General features: G+C 40.2%; 1 protein-coding gene across 2 annotated transcripts in view; it reads left to right on the top strand.

The window, feature by feature from the left end:
• The window catches only part of abcc5 (ATP-binding cassette, sub-family C (CFTR/MRP), member 5), a 130516-nt gene that overhangs the window by 62043 nt on the left and 49323 nt on the right, over positions 1–19150 (top strand). For both annotated transcript variants that reach the window (XM_060834728.1, XM_060834729.1), the window contains exons 14-17: positions 1341–1413; positions 9371–9574; positions 11000–11143; positions 15397–15493. In XM_060834728.1, the coding sequence (XP_060690711.1) occupies positions 1341–1413; positions 9371–9574; positions 11000–11143; positions 15397–15493 (518 nt within the window). The remainder of the gene's footprint in view (positions 1–1340; positions 1414–9370; positions 9575–10999; positions 11144–15396; positions 15494–19150) is intronic.

Raw genomic sequence — 19150 nt, 5'->3', positions numbered from 1 at the left:
AGTGTTTATTCGCTCTGAGCCTACCTGGATGATCACAACGTTTCTGCCTTGCAGAGTCTTAACCTTGCATTTGCAAGATGGACATTGTCAGCTAGAGCTACCAGGCTGATAGTATTTTTGTCCTGCCTTGCCATTTAGCACAGACACAAAGGCAGGAAGTTTGTTATGATTGCCAGCAAGCTTCATTCCGTACAAAGGAAATAGCCTTCATTCACAACACAATAAGTCAAGGCAGCCTCTGATACTAGTCCTAGCGTTTGGACATGGTAATTCAGCTGCTCAAGGCATTCAAAACCAAGGTTCTTTCCACATAAAAGGTGGACAGCCAAATGTCAGAGCTGCTTGTCTTGGTTCTTTCTGCCCTTCTTTCCTCCTGGAATGAGAGAGAGGAAGGTATTAAAGGAAATGAAAGTGAGTGACAGTGCTGTTACTTTGGTGCAGGTAGAGAGGTGTCCTGAGTGAGTGAGTAGGCAGTGCAGTGGGCATGCAGGATTAGTGGTGTTGGGTTGTGTTGGGTGACAAAGAGTGAGGGGAGATGTTACAGGCAATAATGAGAGTGATTGAACATGAGCCTCAGTGGGGGCAACAGTGGAGATGTAGTGAGTTTGAGGCCTCAGTGGAAAATGGCACTTGTGCTAACAAGGTGGCATGGTGGCTCAGTGGTTAACACTGTTGCCTCACAGTGCCAAGGATCTGGATTTGATTTCAGCCTCCGGCGACTGTCTGTGTGGAGTTTGCACATTCTCCCTGTGTTTGCGTGGGTTTGCTCCAGTTTTCTCCCACAATCCAAAGTAGTGCAGTTTAGGTGAAATGACCATGCATAGTGTTCAGGGATGTGTAGGTCAGGGGTAAACGTAGAGTAATAGGATAAGGCATTGGGTCTGGGTGGGTTACTCTTCAGATGATCGGGGTGAAATTGTTAGGTCAAAGGGCCTGTTTCCACACTGCAGGGATTCTAGGATACCAAAATGAAGAAAGACATTGGCTTTCCGCCTGAAGTGAGTGGAATTCCTTCAGATAGCTGAGACTACACTAACTAGCATGGCAACCTTATGTTGTGGCATCCACTTTTGGTCCTCATAGCAATAGCTTTGGAAGTGGACGACTTGGAGCATATAGTTAATGAGGTTATATGGCAAGATTTAGCAAAAAAAAATCTCACTGGGCCTCCTGGTGAGAATCTCAAACAAACATTTGAAGCAACTTGCACTTTGCCAAAAAAAGTAAGGTTTAGTCCATAAATCATTTCTGAAAATCAGAATTTGATTTTTGACCGGTGCCTGTCTTTGACTGAATCTTATTTTTGAGTGACATGAAAGTAACTCTGTCCTTCAACCTAGATACAACAGTGTACTTACTGCCTGCTGCCTGAGACCGGATCTTGCAATATTGCCCAATGGGGATATGACAGAGGTATGAAAAGTACAATGTTTCTAGTCTAGCTATGTTTAACTCCTAATTTAGTGAGATGATTCATTATCTCATATTTTGTAAAATGTATTAATTTTGTGAAAACTTGAGCTCATGCTCAGCTGCTGTCTGCTTTTAATACATCTGTCCATGACAGTTTAGTAGGAGTTGAAAATGTGTTGCTGGAAAAGCGCAGCAGGTCAGGCAGCATCCAAAGAGCAGGAGAATCGACGTTTCGGGCATGAGTCCTTCTTCAGGAATGAGGAAAGTGTGTCCAAAAGGCTAAGATAAAAGGTAGGGAGCTCCCTACCTTTTATCTTAGCCCGCTGGACACACTTTCCTCATTCCTGAAGAAGGGCTCATGCCCGAAACGTCGATTCTCCTGCTCTTTGGATGCTGCCTGACCTGCTGCGCTTTTCCAGCAACACATTTTCAGCTCTGATCTCCAGCATCTGCAGTCCTCACTTTCTCCTCCCAGTTTAGTAGGAATGACCACCACACAAATCAGTGTGGAGACCAAGTCCCATCTTCCCTTCATGTTGTTTGGTGCTATCAATCATGGTAAATGGGATAGACGGTGATCAAATCCAGCAACTGAAGACTGGGCATTCATGAGTTGTTGTAAGCCATCACCAGCAGCCAAATTGTACTCCAATGTAATTTGTAACCTCTTGACTTAGTATATCCCCCACTCAATGATTACCATCAAGCCAGCAGACCAACCCCTTATTCAGTGAAGGCATACCAGAAGCTTGCATGCCTAAAAATGAGGTGTCAACCTGGTGAAGCTACAAAGCAGGCTATGTGCCTTACAAGCAGCATTAGTGGCAAGTGACAGAGCCAAACAATTCCACAAGCAATGGATCAGGTCTACACTGTGCAGTCCATGCCACATTTAGACATGAATGGGCATGGGAAATTAAGCAGCACACTCGAGGAATATGCTCCAGAAACATCCCATCTCCAATAATAGATGAACCTACCATATCAGTGCAAGCTAAGACTGAAGCATTCACAACAATCATCAGTCAGAGGTGCCAATTGATTATCTATCTCGACTTCCTCCAGAGGACCCCAGCAACACAGATGCCAGTCTTCAGTCAATTTGATTCACTTCATGTCATTATCAAGAAATGGTTGGAGTCACTGCATACTGCAAAGGCTACGGGCCCTGACAGTAATCTAGTAATAATACTGAAGACTTGTGATCCAGAACATGTCATGTCCCTAGCCATGCTGTTCCAATACATTTACAACACTAGCATCTACCTGACAATATGGAAAATTGCCCAGGTATGTCTGTACATAAAAAGCAGGACAAATCCAACCAGGCCAACTAGCATCCAATCTCAAAATTCTCAAAAATCACTACCATCCCATCTGTCTACTCTTGACCATCGGTAAAGTAATGGAAGGTGTCATCAACAGTGCGAAGCAATAACCTGCTCAGTGATGCCTGGTTTGGGTCCCACTGAGGCTACTCAACTCCTGAACTCATTACAGCTTGGTTCAAACATTGACTAAAGAGCTGAATTCCAGAGGTGAGGTGAGAATGACTGCCCTTAATATCAAGGCTAAATTTGACCAAGAATGCCATCAAAGAGCTCTGGCAAAAGTGGAGTCATTGAGAATCAAGGGAAAACTCTCTGGTGGTTGGAGTCATACCTGCCACAAAGTAAAGTGGTTGTGGTGGTTAGAGATCGGTCATCTTAATTCCTATATATCTCTGCAGGAGTTCCCAAGGGTAGTGTCCTAGGCCCAACTGTCTTCAGCTACTTCACCAATGATCTTTGCTCAGTCATAACGCATGTTCGCTGATGACTGTACAATTCTCAGCACTATTCATGACTCCTCAGATACAGCCTAATAGTCCTCATGCCTAAATACAACAAGATCTAGATAATAGCAGGCTTTGGTCAACAAGTGGCAAGTACCATTCATGCCATCCATGTGCCAGGCAATGACCATTTCCAACAAGAGAAGATCTAACCATCACACTTTGACATTCAGTGGTATCACCATTACTGAATACTCCAGTATCAACATCGTGTGAGCTACCATTGACCAGAAAATTAACTAAGTTGGCCATATAACAACTGTGGCTGCAAGTGCAGGTCAGAAGCTAGGAATCTTGCAACGAGTAACTCATGTCCCAATTTCCCTGAAGCCTGTCCATCATTGACAAAGCATATCAGGTGTATGATGGAATACACCCCAGTTATTTGGAAGAGTGCAGTTCCAACAATACAAGAATTACAACACTGTCCATGGCAAAATAGTCTGCTTGATTGGCCCCACATGCACAAACATCCACTCCCTCCACCGATGCTCAGTTGCAGCAGTGTGCACCATCTACAAGATGCTTAGCAGAAATTCAACAAGGCTCCTTAAACTTTACCTACCAAACCCATGACCACATCATCTAGAAGGATAAGGGTAGCAGATGCATGGGAATGCCACCAAATGCAACTTGCCCCCCTAAACTGCTTGCTGTCCAGACTCGGAAATTTAGTGCTGTTCCTTTAGTGTTGCTGGGTCACAATGCTGGAATTCTCTCAGCAGTGACATTGTGGGCTTATCTAAACCAAGTGGTTTGTAGCGGTTCAAGATAACAGCTTATCACCACCTTTTCAAGGACAGCTAGGGATAAATCTTGAATGCTGGCCCATCCAGAAATACCCATGTACCATTAGTGGATTTTAAAAATATCCATAACTCTCCTACCGATGTGATGATAACTTGCACTAAGTCTAGTTCTCCTGAACCTCAGTTGTTGCTGACCTTCCTTGGCTCCTGACAAGCAACGTCTTGACTTCAAAATTCTCATTCTTCAAAGTTTACAAATTGCAGCCTTTCCTGTCCTTAGCTCTGTAATCTCTTTCAAATGCATAACTGTTTAGAAAAACTCTAATGACAGTTTTTTGTGTATTCCCAATTATAATTGCTTTACCATTTGTGGCCGAGAATTCTGTCCGTACATCTCTTAAGCGTTTCTCCCTTACACATTCCTTAAAGGGTGGTCAATCTGTGGAATTTGCTACCACAGAGGCTGTGGAGGCCGAACTGTTGAGCCTATTCAAGAGACTTTTTGTTTAGACATTAAAGACATCTAGTCAAGAGAAGTGGGCATTGGCATTGAGATGGAGCATCAGCTAGGATCGTATCGAATGGCAGACCAAGCTTGAAAGCTTACTATGGTGTACTCCTGCTCCTAGTTTTTATGTTTCAGTATTTCTTTGTGACTTTTTTTTATTTGGCTCATTTAATACTTTCTTTTTAAATACTCCCTCAAGTGCATTGGGTTTTTCTGTATGATAAAGATGCTGTATAAACATAAATTCTTGTCATAGGAAACACCCTGCTGTATTTGTTTATGTTTGTGTAAACAGGATCAAAATTTTATTGCTTACTTGGATTGCTTGCCTTGTCTGATTTGGCAGGCTCAAATATTGCAAAAAAACACAAACATACTACATTTGGCGGTCTGATTATTGAAAGAGTACTTGTTCAGATCCCCAGCATAACAGTTAATTCATACAAACAACCTATATATATATGGATCATCATATCCAAAGGCACATCGCAGTTGAGATCTTTTTTAAAACAATCATATTATACAGGCAGGTATGACTGATTATTGTGTTTCTATCAATTAAAGAACATTTTTTTGTGAGGAAATTACTGAATATGACATAGGAGCAGACTCTGCTATTTTTTGGGTAGTACCATTGGATTCTTTGATGTCTAACTGACGAAGTAAATGGGGTCTTATGAAGATAGGGAGTCATTGAATTGCATCTTGTAGATTATATTTACTCTATCACTGGTGGAGGGAATGAATATTGAAGACATTAAATGAAATGCCAAGCAAGCGGGCTGCTTTGTTCTGGATGATATCGAGCTTCTTGTGTTATGTTGGAGTTTCAGTCATCCAAGCAAGCAGGGAGTATTCCATTACGCTTTTGTGTCTTGTAGATAGTGGACAGGCTTGTTTATACTCTTCATAATTTTATACATCTGAATCATGACCTCTCTCGCCTCTTTGCTCTAAAGAAAGGAACCTCAGCCTATCCAGTCTCTCTTCATAACTGAAACTCTTCAGCCCAGGCAACCCCCTGGTAAACCTCCTCTGCACCCTTTCCAGTGGAATCACATCCTTTCTATCATGCAGATTCCGGAGCTACTTACAGTATTCTAGTTGTGGCCTATTAAATGTTTTATATCATTCCAGCATAACCACCATGCTCATAAACTCTATGCCTCAGCTAACAAAGGAAAGTATACCATATGCCTTCTTAACCCCTTTATGCACCTGTAAAGGAAAGTATATCATATGCCTTCTTAACCTCTTTATGCACCTGTCCTGATACCAAAAGGAGCTGGTGTACACACATAGGAGATCCTCAGAGTTTCCCAGAATCCAACTATTCATCATGTACTCCTTTGCATTGTTTATCCTGCCCAAGTTCATGACTTCACATTTATCAAAATTGAATTTAATTGGCACTGATCAGCCCATCTGGTCATGTATATCCTCCTGTAATCTGAGGCTGTCCTCACTATTTACCAGGTGAAATGAGGACTACAGATGCTGGAGATAAGAGTCAAGAGTGTGGTTCCTGAAGAGCACAGCAGGTCAGGCAGCATCTGAGGAGCCCAGCACCATCCCCTGCCACCGCAGGAATTACAAATCCTGCGCTCACCCCTCCCCCCTCACCTCTGCCAAAGGAGCCTTCCACATCCATCGAAGTTTCATGTGCACTTCCACACATGTCATTTACTGTATCAGTTGCTCACAATGTGGTCTCCCCTACATTGGGGAGACAGGACGCCAAATGCAGAGTGCTTAAGAGAACATCTTCGGGACACCCGCACCAATCAATCCCACTGCCCCCATAGCCAAGCACTTCATCTTCCCCGCTCAGTCTGCTGAGGACATGCAGACCCTGGGTCTCCTCCATTGCCACTCCCTTACCACCTGACACCTGGAGGAAAATGCCTCATCGTCTGCTTCGGCACCCTCCAACCCCATGGCATCAGTGTGGATTTTATCAGTTTCCTCATTTCCCCTCCCCCAAACTTACCACAGATCCAACCTTCCGGCTCAGCACCGTCCTCATGACCTATTCCATCTGTTCATCCTCCTCCCATCTATCTGCTCCACCCTCTCCTCCGACCTATCGCCTTTACTCCCACCTCCATCCACCTATTGCATTCTCAGCTACCTTCCCCCACCCCCACCCCTTCCCATTTATCTCACCACCTCTTAGGCTCCCAGCCTCATTCCTGATGAAGGGCTTTTGCTCGATTTTCCTGCTTCTGCGATGCTGCCTGACCTGCTGTACTTTTCCAGCACAGCACTCTTAACTCATTATTTACCACCCTATCAATTTTTGTATTTTCTGTGACTTACATTCAACTCTTCTACATTCAAGTTTAAGTCATTCATATAAGCCACAAACAGCAAGTGCCCCAACATTAACACCTGTGGGATATAGATAACCAGTCATAAAAACAACCTTTACCCATCACTCTCTTCTTCCTTCAACTCAGCCAATTGTGGATCCAATTTGCCAAATTTCTTAGATCCCGTGGGCTTCTACCTTTGCTATCAGTCTCCCATACGGGGCCTTGCTGAAGTCCAGATAAATTGCATCAAAAGCGTTGCCCTCATCTACACACCTGGTCACCTCTTGAAAAATTCAATCTAGTTGGTTCGACGTGACTCCCCTAGACAAAACCATGTGGAGTGTTCTTGATTAATCCATGCATCTCCAAATGCAGATGAATTCTGTCCCTCAGAATTGCTTCCAAAAGTCTCCCCATCACTAAGATTACCCTTTAGTTTCACAGTTTATTCCTTGTTCCCCTGAACACTCGTATTACATTAACTGTCCTTCAGTCCTCCAGTATCTCTCCTGTAGTCAGAAAGGAAGTGAAAATTTTTGGAAGAGCTCCTGCTATTCCTCCCTGGGTCACTGTTTAAGGCAGAAGGAAGCTAAAATAAATAAAGTAAGATTAATTGAGTGGGTACCTGGATAACAGATGGAGTATAATATGGAAACTGTGAGGCAATTCACTAAATATAGGATAGATTCTTTTTTTAAAAGCCAGAAATTGTAAATATTGAGGTATAATGGAACTTGGTATACTTGCATAAAAGATGAGTTACCATGTAGGTTCAACAAGCAATCGTGAAGGCAAGTGGCGCATTGAAATTTGTTACAAGTGATTGAAATGCAAGAATAAGAAAGTAATGCTTCAACTGTGCAGGACTATGGGCTCAGCTCCATCATTGAATATAGTTAGAGCTGAGACAGCCAGTGTTTTTTTGATCTCTGAGAATCTGAGAGCATAGGAAAATGGAGTTGATGCAAAAGATCAGTTAGAATTTTATTGAATTGGCATAGCAGTCTTCGTGAATGTGTATGGTTTACATCAGCTCCTATTTCTTAGTTCTTAGGAGATTTACTGGAAGTGTAGCAGGGATGTGGAGCTTCAGTTATATTTTCCTTGAAAAAGAGACTGTTATGAAGCGATATAATAGGTGTATCCAAAATTGTCATTTTGGTGGAGCAATCCCTTTTCCAGTTGCAGGAGAACATTAAAACTACACACAGGTATTCAGAAGAACCGACGATGATGTAAGGAGGAAAATCATTATCGAAAATCTATCACATGACAATGGTGCAAGCAGTTCTAATACAAACCTTCAATCATGAATTGGATAAATAATTGAAGAGATGAAATTCACAGGCAAAAGAGTAATGGGCAGGGAAGTGTGACTAATTGGATAGCTCTTTGAATAACCTGAAGCAGACCAGATGGGGACAATAGCCTGTCTCTGTCCTATATTATTTTATGACTCTATTTATGTTTGGATTGCTAGATGTTTTCCATTCCTGTCTCATTGAAACAAGCTTTATGAAAACTGTACCCAGTCAGCCCTCTAACTACAATCCTTTGGATTTGTTCCAACTTTTGGACACTTCTTCCCAAGTTGCATCTGGATGAAGAAATTGTCCTATTGTCATTCTTTGTACAATTCAGACTTTCAGAAAGAAGACTATGGGACACGTTGAGGATCATTTGAGCTATTTCTTAGTCAATGCTTTGCTATATTTCAGTCACCTTCTAGTTGATATATACAAGACTGCTGCAAGAATGAGTCCTCGTTGGGAAAAAATAATTTTTGATTTCATTGCAGTACATTTGGTTTTAAAAAGCTGTAAGATTTTTGAGCATCTTCTAGAATTATGATTTTGCCCTTCAATGTTGTATGGAAGATGAAGGTAGATTAAACAGCTTATAAATATTTTGTTTTTCTTCTGTAACATCTTTATTTTTGCAAATAAGCTGTACATGTGCACACTTAAGATATTGTTTTTTTGAGGTGGTTGTGTTCCTTTGCTCTATGAGAGCATAATGTTTCTCTTACCTGCAAGGCAACACCCAGTTGCTCTATCATTTAAAGCTGAGTGGATTCCACAACTTTCAGAAATCACCTCCCGTTTTGCCTTCAGTTATTTGTAGTAATATTACTACATTACTACCTGCATCAGTCCTTTTGTCTTAACAGGTTAATAAATGAATTGAAAGTTCTTATGGAGTTCCTTATAATGACAATATCGCAAAAGTATTTAATTGATTTTTAAATCCTGAGGTTTGAAAAGTGTTACATAAACAAAGTTTTCTTCTCTTTCACATGTTGACTTACAAATTAAGAATATAAAATAAATTTCAAGAAATATGGAAGTATTTCATTGTTTTAATTGACTTTTTCAGCTCTATGTCTAAAATGAGATTTTCACCTTTAGATATAGTGAAATTGCAAAAGGACTGAATACTTTAAAAAAATTGTTGGTAAATTATTTTGTACAAAATAGAAGTAATTGAACTTGAATTTGAACCTGATTTAGCATTGGAACCAGAATTATTCTTCTGTTTGTTTGGTTTATAGGTGGGAGAACATGGAGCTAATTTGAGTGGAGGACAACGACAGAGAATCAGTTTGGCACGTGCTTTGTACAGTGACAGAAGCATTTATATTTTGGATGATCCTCTTAGTGCATTGGATGCTCATGTAGGAAACCACATCTTTAACAATGCAATTAAAAAACAGCTGAAATGGAAGACTGTTCTCTTTATCACACATCAACTCCAGGTAACATGTCATGAATAAAGGAACTTGTGTTATTATGGAACAGCAAAAATCTTTGAAGTAGACAAGCAAAATAAGAACTAAAATTCCTTTCATGATTTTTATTTTTGATAAAATATGATTTTCTTTGAGACTGCTAGGGAGTCCAATTATTTTTTTCTCCTTCACAGCCCTTTTCAACATTAACATCTACAACAGTGCAGGAAACGTTTCACTGTGATTGCAACCTGTATAAATCTCAATGGTAGTAGAATAAAGAAATTATTAGAATTAAGCTTTACTGGGATAAATTGGAGTTTTAAATTGGTACTCAAACTTACTATGCACCAAAGTAATCTGTAGTATCTAACATTTGGGGACCTCTTGGAAAAAGTTTGCTACTGAAATGAAATTTTATCTGCTGTTTATAATTAATTTACTTGAGAGACAACCTGTTAAGAAGTACTCGGATAATTGACTGGTGAAGTGCATCTAGAACTTAACTCACTTCGAACCTAACTCTTTGGCCACTAAATGTTAGGTTGTACTTAACAATATTTGCAGGGTAGTGGCTTGGAGTATTCTGCATGTTTTTATTGGGCACTTCAATTTTGCCCATCAGTCCAGATTGAAAAAACTAATTTCTATGAGCTCACTTGAAATGTAGGCAACTGATTTGGTATTCCATTCTTTAAGTTAAATTGTACTTTCATGTTTGTACATGGAGATTAGAAGAACAAGGAGCAATGGGAGAGGTAAAGTACCAGAGGAATACGTTTAAGCCTTGTTGACCAACTTCATTGCTCACTGTAATGATTGTGCTGATTCATTTCAGCTCTATTATCATACATTGCGATGTGTTCTGGATAAGTACTTCTAGGCTTGTTCCAAATGAAGTTGACTGCTGAGAGTGCAGTTTTTCGTATTTGAGTGCAAGTGTCAAAGGCAACTGAGAAGACAAATCTGAAATTCATACCACAGTCAAAATTAATTTAAAGAATGAAGATGATTCAAAGAAATGTTGTTTACTATGATTAGTTTAAAGTAGTTTAAGATTCAAAACACTAAATTTCAATCAGAAAACAAGTATTTTTAAGACAAGCCTTTAACTATTGTAGTGGAACTCAGATGGGTAAAAACATTTGATCATGATGGATATGGTGAACAGGGAAAACAGGATATGATGACAATTTGGAGCCCGCAGGGGCTAACTTATAAATATAGCAAGCCAGTAAGTTGCTTCGTTTTGTGGTCTTGAAAAATAGGATTTCTTTTGAAAATGCATAAATAGAATTTAATTATTAATGTAGTGTAAGCAGGCCTGTATTGGTAACTAAATTTGATCATAAACTAAAGTGCAAAATGTTGAACAAACCTGTAGTTCATCAAAAATGTCTAAGTTGTAAAGCTGCATTAAGAATTAATTGATTGTCTCTCTAACTTGAGCAGTATCTGGTAGACTGTGATGAAGTGTTGCTGATGAAGGACGGCTGTATAACTGAGAGAGGGTCTCATGAAGAGTTAATGATTTTGAATGGTGATTATGCTGCAATGTTCAACAATCTACAACTGGGAGATACTCCACATGTTGAGGTGAGTTTATTTCTGTGTATGGATATGCATTTCATGTATAAGGTCTTTAGATTTTGTTCTGATATTTGTTGAAGTAATGGGTAGTCTTTAGGCTCCAAAGAAACATTGTTGAAAGATTATGTTGTGAATGATCTGAACTATACACATTTGATTATTTGGAGTATTATCACAGAGTAGACAATGGTAATATGTAATCCATTTAGACAACTAATTATAGGCTCAGGTTCTTGAGACATGTGAGAGTAAAAGATAACGTTTCAAAATGAAAATGATTAGCAAACATTTAAAATGGGACCTTGGCAAGTATTCAGTTGGTATTTTAAAGGATGTCTCCTGTCACCAGAAACATGCTACTACCAAAGCTTCATGGAGGTCAAAAATCACTTTTTGGAAACACCTAATTTAACTGGTCCTAGTTGCAGTCCATAATATGGCAAATAGTGTGAAAATGAAGCACTGGATATAGAAGAAAAATAGGAAAACACTAAAGACATGTGTTTTTAGAATCAGCAGCAAAACACATGGCGAAAAAAGTTCTGAAGCAATCACCAAAGTTTAAAGACAAATCTCTCCTGAGCAAAAAAAAATCTTCTCTCACCCCAACAAATGCACCCATAGTGCACAGAGCTGAAAGTAAGCTGCACCGTTTTCACTCTCTCCACCAGGAACAAAGGTAAAAAAGCCAGATTTTGAAGAAAGGCAACCCCAACCAAACCTTGGAGGAAATACAGATAACCACACGCCTGACCCCAATACTTGCCAAACAGATTCCAACACCCTCCTGACTAAGAGTTTATTGCAGCAGGCCTAAAGCAGCACCATACCAAACATTGTATCAGTTTCTCAACTTCTACAACGGCTTGAGCTCAACAATAAGATGCCCATGGGTGGACTAAAGGATAGAATTAGATTAGATTCCCTACAGTATGGAAACCGACCCTTCGGCCCAGCAAGTCCATACTGACCCCCCCGCCCCCGGAGAGTAACCCACCAATTCCCTATATTCATCCCTGACAATGGGCAATTTAACTTGACCAATTCATCTAATCTGCACACTTTTGGACTGTGGGAGGAAACCGGAACTCCCGGAGGAAACCGGAACTCCCGGAGGAAACCCACGCAGGGAATGTACAAACTCCACACAGTTAGGTACCCAAGGCAGAAATTGAACCTGGGTCCCTGGTGCTATGAGGCAACAGTGCTAACCACTGAGCCACTGTGCTGCCCATGTAAATCATCACTAAACAAAATAATGGAAGTGTGCCGATTTCAAAATTAACTGTTTAGCCTTTTATGCAAGCTGGCCTAAGAGATATGAAACTGCAAAGGGAGATGCAGTCCCTGATAATTCCTTCATACATTATGTATGCTGAGCTTCATCTTCACAAACAGGAAGATTGACTTTCTTCAACTGCAAAAGTGAGGACTGCAGATGCTGGAGATCAGAGTCTAGATTAGAGTGCTGCTGGAAAAGCACAGTGGGTCAGGCAGCATCTGAGGAACAGGAAAATCGACGTTGCAGGCAAAGACCCCTCATCAGGAATGAAGGCAGGGAGCCTCTGGGGTGGAGAAATGCTGCCTGACCTGCTGTGCTTTTCCAGCACCACTCTAATCTTTCTTCAACTGTAGCCCCTCCCACCTATTTAATGCTAAGAATGAGAACAGAAGAACTAATCACAAATAATGGCTCATCCTCAACTCCCGGTTTTAAATTCTGAATTGAATGTTTCTAAATCATGGCTGTATGTTTCATATTCTCATAACTTTGAGGGCGGTTTCAAGTTATTTTCATTTTATCAGGAAATCATGCTGCTGAAGTTGAAAATGAAGCTGTGGAAAAGATTGTGACTTCAATCCACCTTCAGCTCACAGTCTTGACCACATCTTAACTTGAATAAATTGAATTAATTTATTATGATTGTATAGTGAGCTAGATCCATACGAATAGCTTGTTTTGTTTAGAGGACAATTTTTTTTAGACCCAGGTGCTTAGTGGGAGTAAAGCCACAAGATTCCACAATTTTAATAGCTTACATTATAACATTCAGAATTAGCATGAGGTAAAAATGAGTAACTGACAAACTGTGATTGAAAACCCTACACAGCAGATTAAATTGGAGATGCAATCAAGACAGTGGTCATAGATTTCTCAGCAAACTCCCCCACCCCGGCCTTAGTCACCCTGTGGTTTACCAACTCTCTACAAAAGATTTTTAACTCTTCTGTTTTGAAAAGCTAGTCTTGAAAATCTCTTAAAAGCCTCTCTGTCATGGACTGGCTCAATGACTGCTTATGTCTTGGTAGTCAGTCTCCTTTCCATGCTGGATTTTTGAGGCTGCATTTCTACAACTCACGGACACAATATAGAACCTTTACAGACAGCTAGTTTCACAAAGCTTTTTTGAGATCTAATCTTTCTCAGCTACACCAGGCAAATACTGTTACTGCTGCACTGAACTGTCAGTGGAGTGGTAGTTCCCAGAGTCTCATCTGCACTGAACCATCAGTGGAGTGATAGTTCCCAGAGTTTCAGCTGCACTGAACCATCAGTGGAGTGATAGTTCCAAGAGCCTCTTAGCCCCCAGTTCTCTGGGCATCTTCCATTGCTGTTCTCAGCTGTTACTCCAACTCTTAACTGTACTTTCTTGCTCCCAGGACTTCTGTGAGACTTAATTATCCAGAACTTGGTACAGCAGCATCAGTTTACTTATGGAACCTCTTTCCCTATTCCTCTGCACCTGACTGCATGCCATGGGCTTTCACTTTATGCACTTTCTGTTCCTGTGGTCCCTTGTTGTCCCTGTTTCCATAGCAATAGCAGGTTGTTCCCTTTACAGTTGAAGGAACTGGCCATTTAAAAGGAACAAAACTGAGAAGTTTGTGCTGTCTGCATTGCTGCTGTTGTGCACATGTGCAAGAATTGATGGCTCATCAGGAAATGGAGCTCTCACTGGAATTCAAAATAAGGAAAGTTTGCTTTTTGTAACAAAGTTCAATCAATATTGACAGAATATTTTCTCAAGCAAAGTTTCACCTATTCAAACGTAATCCTCCAAGTGAGGATTATGACTTTGGTCCCAAAATTCTTCATTTTCACTTACGTTGTGATATTTTTGGAAATGGGTTTGGTGGGGAAGGGGAGAATTTGAGTGAGCCTTTCGCAATTTCCTTTTCTCTATTAAACTGTCAGAAATAGCCTGAGACAGTGGGGTTTTTTTTGCTGAAATCAGAACCATAGCTAGCAATTGCTGAGACACTGGTTATTAGTAGAATCATAGAACCTCTACAGCGTGGAAACAGGCCATCTAGCCCAGCAGGTCCATACCGAACAGTGTCCCACCCAGATCCATCTCCCTACCCCATATTTCCCATGGCTAACTCACCTAGCCAACACATCCCTGAACATTATGGGCAATTTAGTGTGGCCATTCTGCCTAACTTGCACATCTTTGGAATGTGGGAGAAAACTGGAGCACCCGGTGGAAACCCATGCAGACATGGAGAGAATGTGCCAAATCCGCACAGACAGTCGCTCTGGGTGGAATCAAACCCGAGTCCCTGGTGCTGTGAGGTAGCTAACCATTCTCAATAATCAGCATGGTTTTCAACTTGTCAAAAGTGTTGCATGTGTAATAGTTAACCACCTACATTTTTTCCAAAAAAACTCTAGTTTAAAACCACAATTTCCATGTCAGATAATATTTACACATCCTCTAGTAATTGTGGAAGAGATTTGTGTGACCAGTAGGTATAGTTATATGATTAATTTGACATTGCTGAGGATGATACTTTTTTTTAAACATATCAGAATCATCTTTGAATCTTGTTTAGCACATTCTCAAGGGCTTCTTGTCTCTCGTTCTTGAGATTGCCAAACCATTTTAATTATCATTGGACTTGTGTCTGGCGATCATGTATGGTTTCTTTTGGTCTAGATTTTGATAAGCAGCAAATGCCTTCTGTTTGGTGAGGTCAGTCTGAAATTTGGTAGACAAAGCAAATGCATGGAATCCCATGCTGTTTAACTTATTTTGTTTAAAAAGAATACAAGAATTGCATCTACAACAAGTAATCTATTCTTTGTTTTGAAGTGAGCATGAGGATTATGGACCAACTTGCTGTGTAAACTTTGAAATGTGATTAAAGGAGCATTACTTAACTGTCTGGTGGTAAAATTGTTATATATGATCTCAGAAGAGCATTGGTTCATCTCCATCCTACCCTCTAATGTTACGTTTTTGGCTATTTTTTAGGTAAACAAAAATAGCTTGAACAATTCCTTAAAGAAATCTCAAGAAAAAAGCCAGACTGGATCTGTGAAGAAAGAAAGAAACACAAATAAGGCAGCAGGTGAATTCATAATAGAAACTTATCATGCCATCAGATTTCTCATTAATCCCATTAACATTGAAATGTAGAAAAATGTCTCAGAATGCTTCACAGAATGTAATTTCAAAATAAAAGATGCTGACCAAAGGCAAGAGAGCTCAGCAGGGCTGGCCCAAAGTTTGTTCAGACATAGTCTTGAGCAGAGCCTTACATGAGCAAAATAGACAGCAATGTTAAGGATATGATGTTTAAGTGCATTCTTCAACTGAACAAACAACTTTAAAGTGTTAGTGACTTGACCAAACTACATATTTCCAATTCTCAAATGCAGTATCTGAAGCCCTTTCAGTAGGTCGTCTCATTCTAGGTATACATCCATACTCTGAAGATGTAACAGGTAAAACATGGACTTAAATCGTTCTTTATAACAAAATATCTTGAGGATTTCAAAAGTGAATTACATTTGGAATACAGTGACAGTTAGATAGATAAACATAATACATTCTGTGGCTGTGCAGTCTCTCACAATTTGGTCAGATCAATATGTTCTCCATGAGCTATGTTGTCCAGGACATGTGAAGAATGTTCCGTTGTTCTTCAAATAGTGATGGAAGGGGAGTCTTTAAACTTAACCTAGGCAAGTAGATTGGGCTTTGCATAATGTGATATTTGAAAGCTAAGTCAATTACACACTTCTTGTTCCCAGATGTTTGCAATCAGCAGAATTAACCTCGGTTGTCATTGGAAAGACTTGTGAACTAATAGGGTGGAATCTTCCCAAGGACTGAATGATTTGGGCATTATGGGGGGATCATGTGAAATCAACACTGAGGAACTTGCTGCCATTGAGAGCTAAAATTCCCATTTTGCAACTAAATGTTGAACATTGAGATGAGATTCTTGCTAGTGAGGTCTATGACCTTATTTTTACATCATCACACCTTGTGTTATGCAGTTTACATAGAAACAGAAATTAGGAGCAGCTGTAGGCTGTTCAAACCTTCAAGCCCCATTCTGCCATTTAACATAATCATGGCTGATCTTATCCTGGTCTCAACTCCACTTTACTACCTGCTCCCCATAACCTTTTATCTCACTTTTCATCAAAAACATGTCTATTTCTTTCTTGAATCTGTTGATTGATTCTGCCTCTACAGCATGCTGGGGCAGTAAGTTCCACAAATTACAACCCACTGAGAGAAGTAGTTTCTCCTTATCTAGTTTTGAACCTACCTCTCCTCACTCTATATCTACGACCCCTTGTTCAAGACTGCCCCACAAGGGGGATGATCTGTTCAATGACCACCTTATTAATCCTGTTTAGCATTTTATACACCTCAATTTGATCCCTCCTCATTCTTCTGAACTCCAGCAAGTACAGGCCTAAGGTATTCAACCATTCTTTGAATGACACCCCCTTCATCCCTGGAATCAAATTAGAGAGCCTCCTCTCTGAACTGAACCACCACATCTTTCTTCAACTGGACACACTTCCAGATGTGGACTTGCCAACACCTTGTATAATTGTGACATCACTTCTCATTCTCCCACCTGCTAGGTAGAAACGAGATAAGTTTGAAAATTACCAGCTTCCTAGTTGCTCCTTCAGATCTTGATCAGTCATCAACATATTAGGGCATGGTCCTTGGGCAGCAACACCCCCCGACCCCGAGACCAACAGGCCAATCAAGTCACTTTTGGCAAATTGTAGTGTTGAATACCCTTCGTTTGACATGTTCAGAGCAAAAAAAAAACGAGCTATGGAGGACAGCTGCAGACTGCCAGCACTTGACAGAGTGCATAGCTCAGCTGTAAAGGTGGTGCTTGCACCATGAATCTTGGGAGATGCAACAGTGCCCAGTAATTCATCTTATGGTGATGGGAGACCAATGATTGAGATACCGTGGGGCATGGTACACAGACAATTTGTCGAGTTTGGGAAGAAAGCTCACAAGGAGTAATGGAGATGAATCTTCTGTGAAGCTGAGCAATATTCACACTTCTGATGATATTCAGCTGTACTTTTTTTTTAATATTGAGAATACTGTGCATGAGGCCAGTTGAGAACACAAGTTTTAGCACTTGAAAAACAAGGCATTTATACAAAGCTGTCTTCCATAGACTTCTGTGATGCAGATTATTGTTTTTATCTTGTGCATTTATGTGATCTTCCTTGACTTTGGAAGGCAGTAGGGAGGACATTTCACGAAACGTGAATACAGTACAAAGTTACATAAAGGTAAAGTGGTTTTCTAAACCTTTGAATTGATAAGTAATCATAAACAGCAATAATACACAAATGCGGGAGTTACAGGTTGCTGTAATATTAAATTTCACAAGACAATATGTTTCATTATGCCTCAAATCTTTTCTTTCTGGCTTAAGTATCTATCATATTGTACAATCCTATGAGCTGTAAAGATGGTGCTCGCACCGTGAATCTTGGAAGATTCAACAGTGCTAAGATTATGTAACCTTAAAACAGCCTGAGAAATTTTGGGAAAGCAAATCTTATCAGGACATATACACTTAATGATAAGGTCCTCGGGAATGTTGCTGAGCAAAGAGACTTTGGAGTGCAGATTCATAGCTCCTTGAAAGTGGAGTCGCAGGTAGATAGGACAGTGAAGAAGGCATTTAGTATGCTTTCCTTTATTGGTCAGGGTATTGAGTACAGGAGTTGGGTGGTCATGTTGTGGCTGTACAGGACATTGGTTAGCCCACTGTTGGGATATTGCGTGCAATTCTGGTCTCCTCCCTACCGGAAGCATGTTGTGAAACTTGAAAGGGTTCAGAAAAGATTTACAAGGATGTTGCCAGGGTTGGAGGATTTGAGTGATAGGGAGATGTTGAATACACTGGGGCTGTTTTTCCTGGAACGTTGGAAGCTGAGGGGTGACCTTATAGAGGTTTATAAAATCATGAGGGGCATGGATAGGATAAATAGACAATGTCTTTTTCCTGGGGTGTTGAGTCCAGAACTAAAGGGCATAGGTTTAGGGTGAGAGGGGAAAGATATAAAAGAGGCCAAGGGGGCAATGTTTTCACGCAGAGGGTGGTACATGTATGGAATGAGCTGCCAGAGGATGTGGTGGAGTCTAGTACAATTGCAACTTTTAAAAGACTTCGGGAAGGGTATCTGAATAGGAAGGGTTTGGAAGGATATGGGCTGGGTGCTGGCAGATGGAACCAGATTGGGTTGGGTTAGCTAGTCGGCATGGACAAGTAGGACCGAAGGAAATGTTTCCATGGTGTACATCTCTATGACTCTATAAATAAGTTTAACGTAGCAAAATGGAAAAAATTTAATTATCTATTGCAATAGATATTAAAAATGAACTTCACACATCACTGTTAGAAATGCTTCATGTTGGTTTCAAGTACTGTCGTGTAATCCTTTTGTTCCTAATTCATCTGTTAGAATTAGCTATGGTTTAAAATATGATTGCAATAATGGATGTGTAAGATTCTGAAAGATTTTAAAACATTTTTTGCTCTTTGAAATTTATTGTCTCCTTGATTGGCAGTAATTTCACAAAGAATGTATGTCTTCTGTATTTTATAAAGCCACTTTATAGATTCATAAAAATAGGTGCAGCCATTCAGCTTGTACCACCATTCAACATGATCACGGCTGAGCATGCATAAACTAAGAATCTATTAGTCCTCCGTTCAATT

Source organism: Hemiscyllium ocellatum, chromosome 13 (genome assembly GCF_020745735.1).
Source record: "Hemiscyllium ocellatum isolate sHemOce1 chromosome 13, sHemOce1.pat.X.cur, whole genome shotgun sequence".
Taxonomy (NCBI): Eukaryota; Metazoa; Chordata; class Chondrichthyes; order Orectolobiformes; family Hemiscylliidae; genus Hemiscyllium; species Hemiscyllium ocellatum.
Note: the sequence above shows the minus strand (reverse complement) of the source record. Positions and strands in the feature narration are given on the sequence as shown.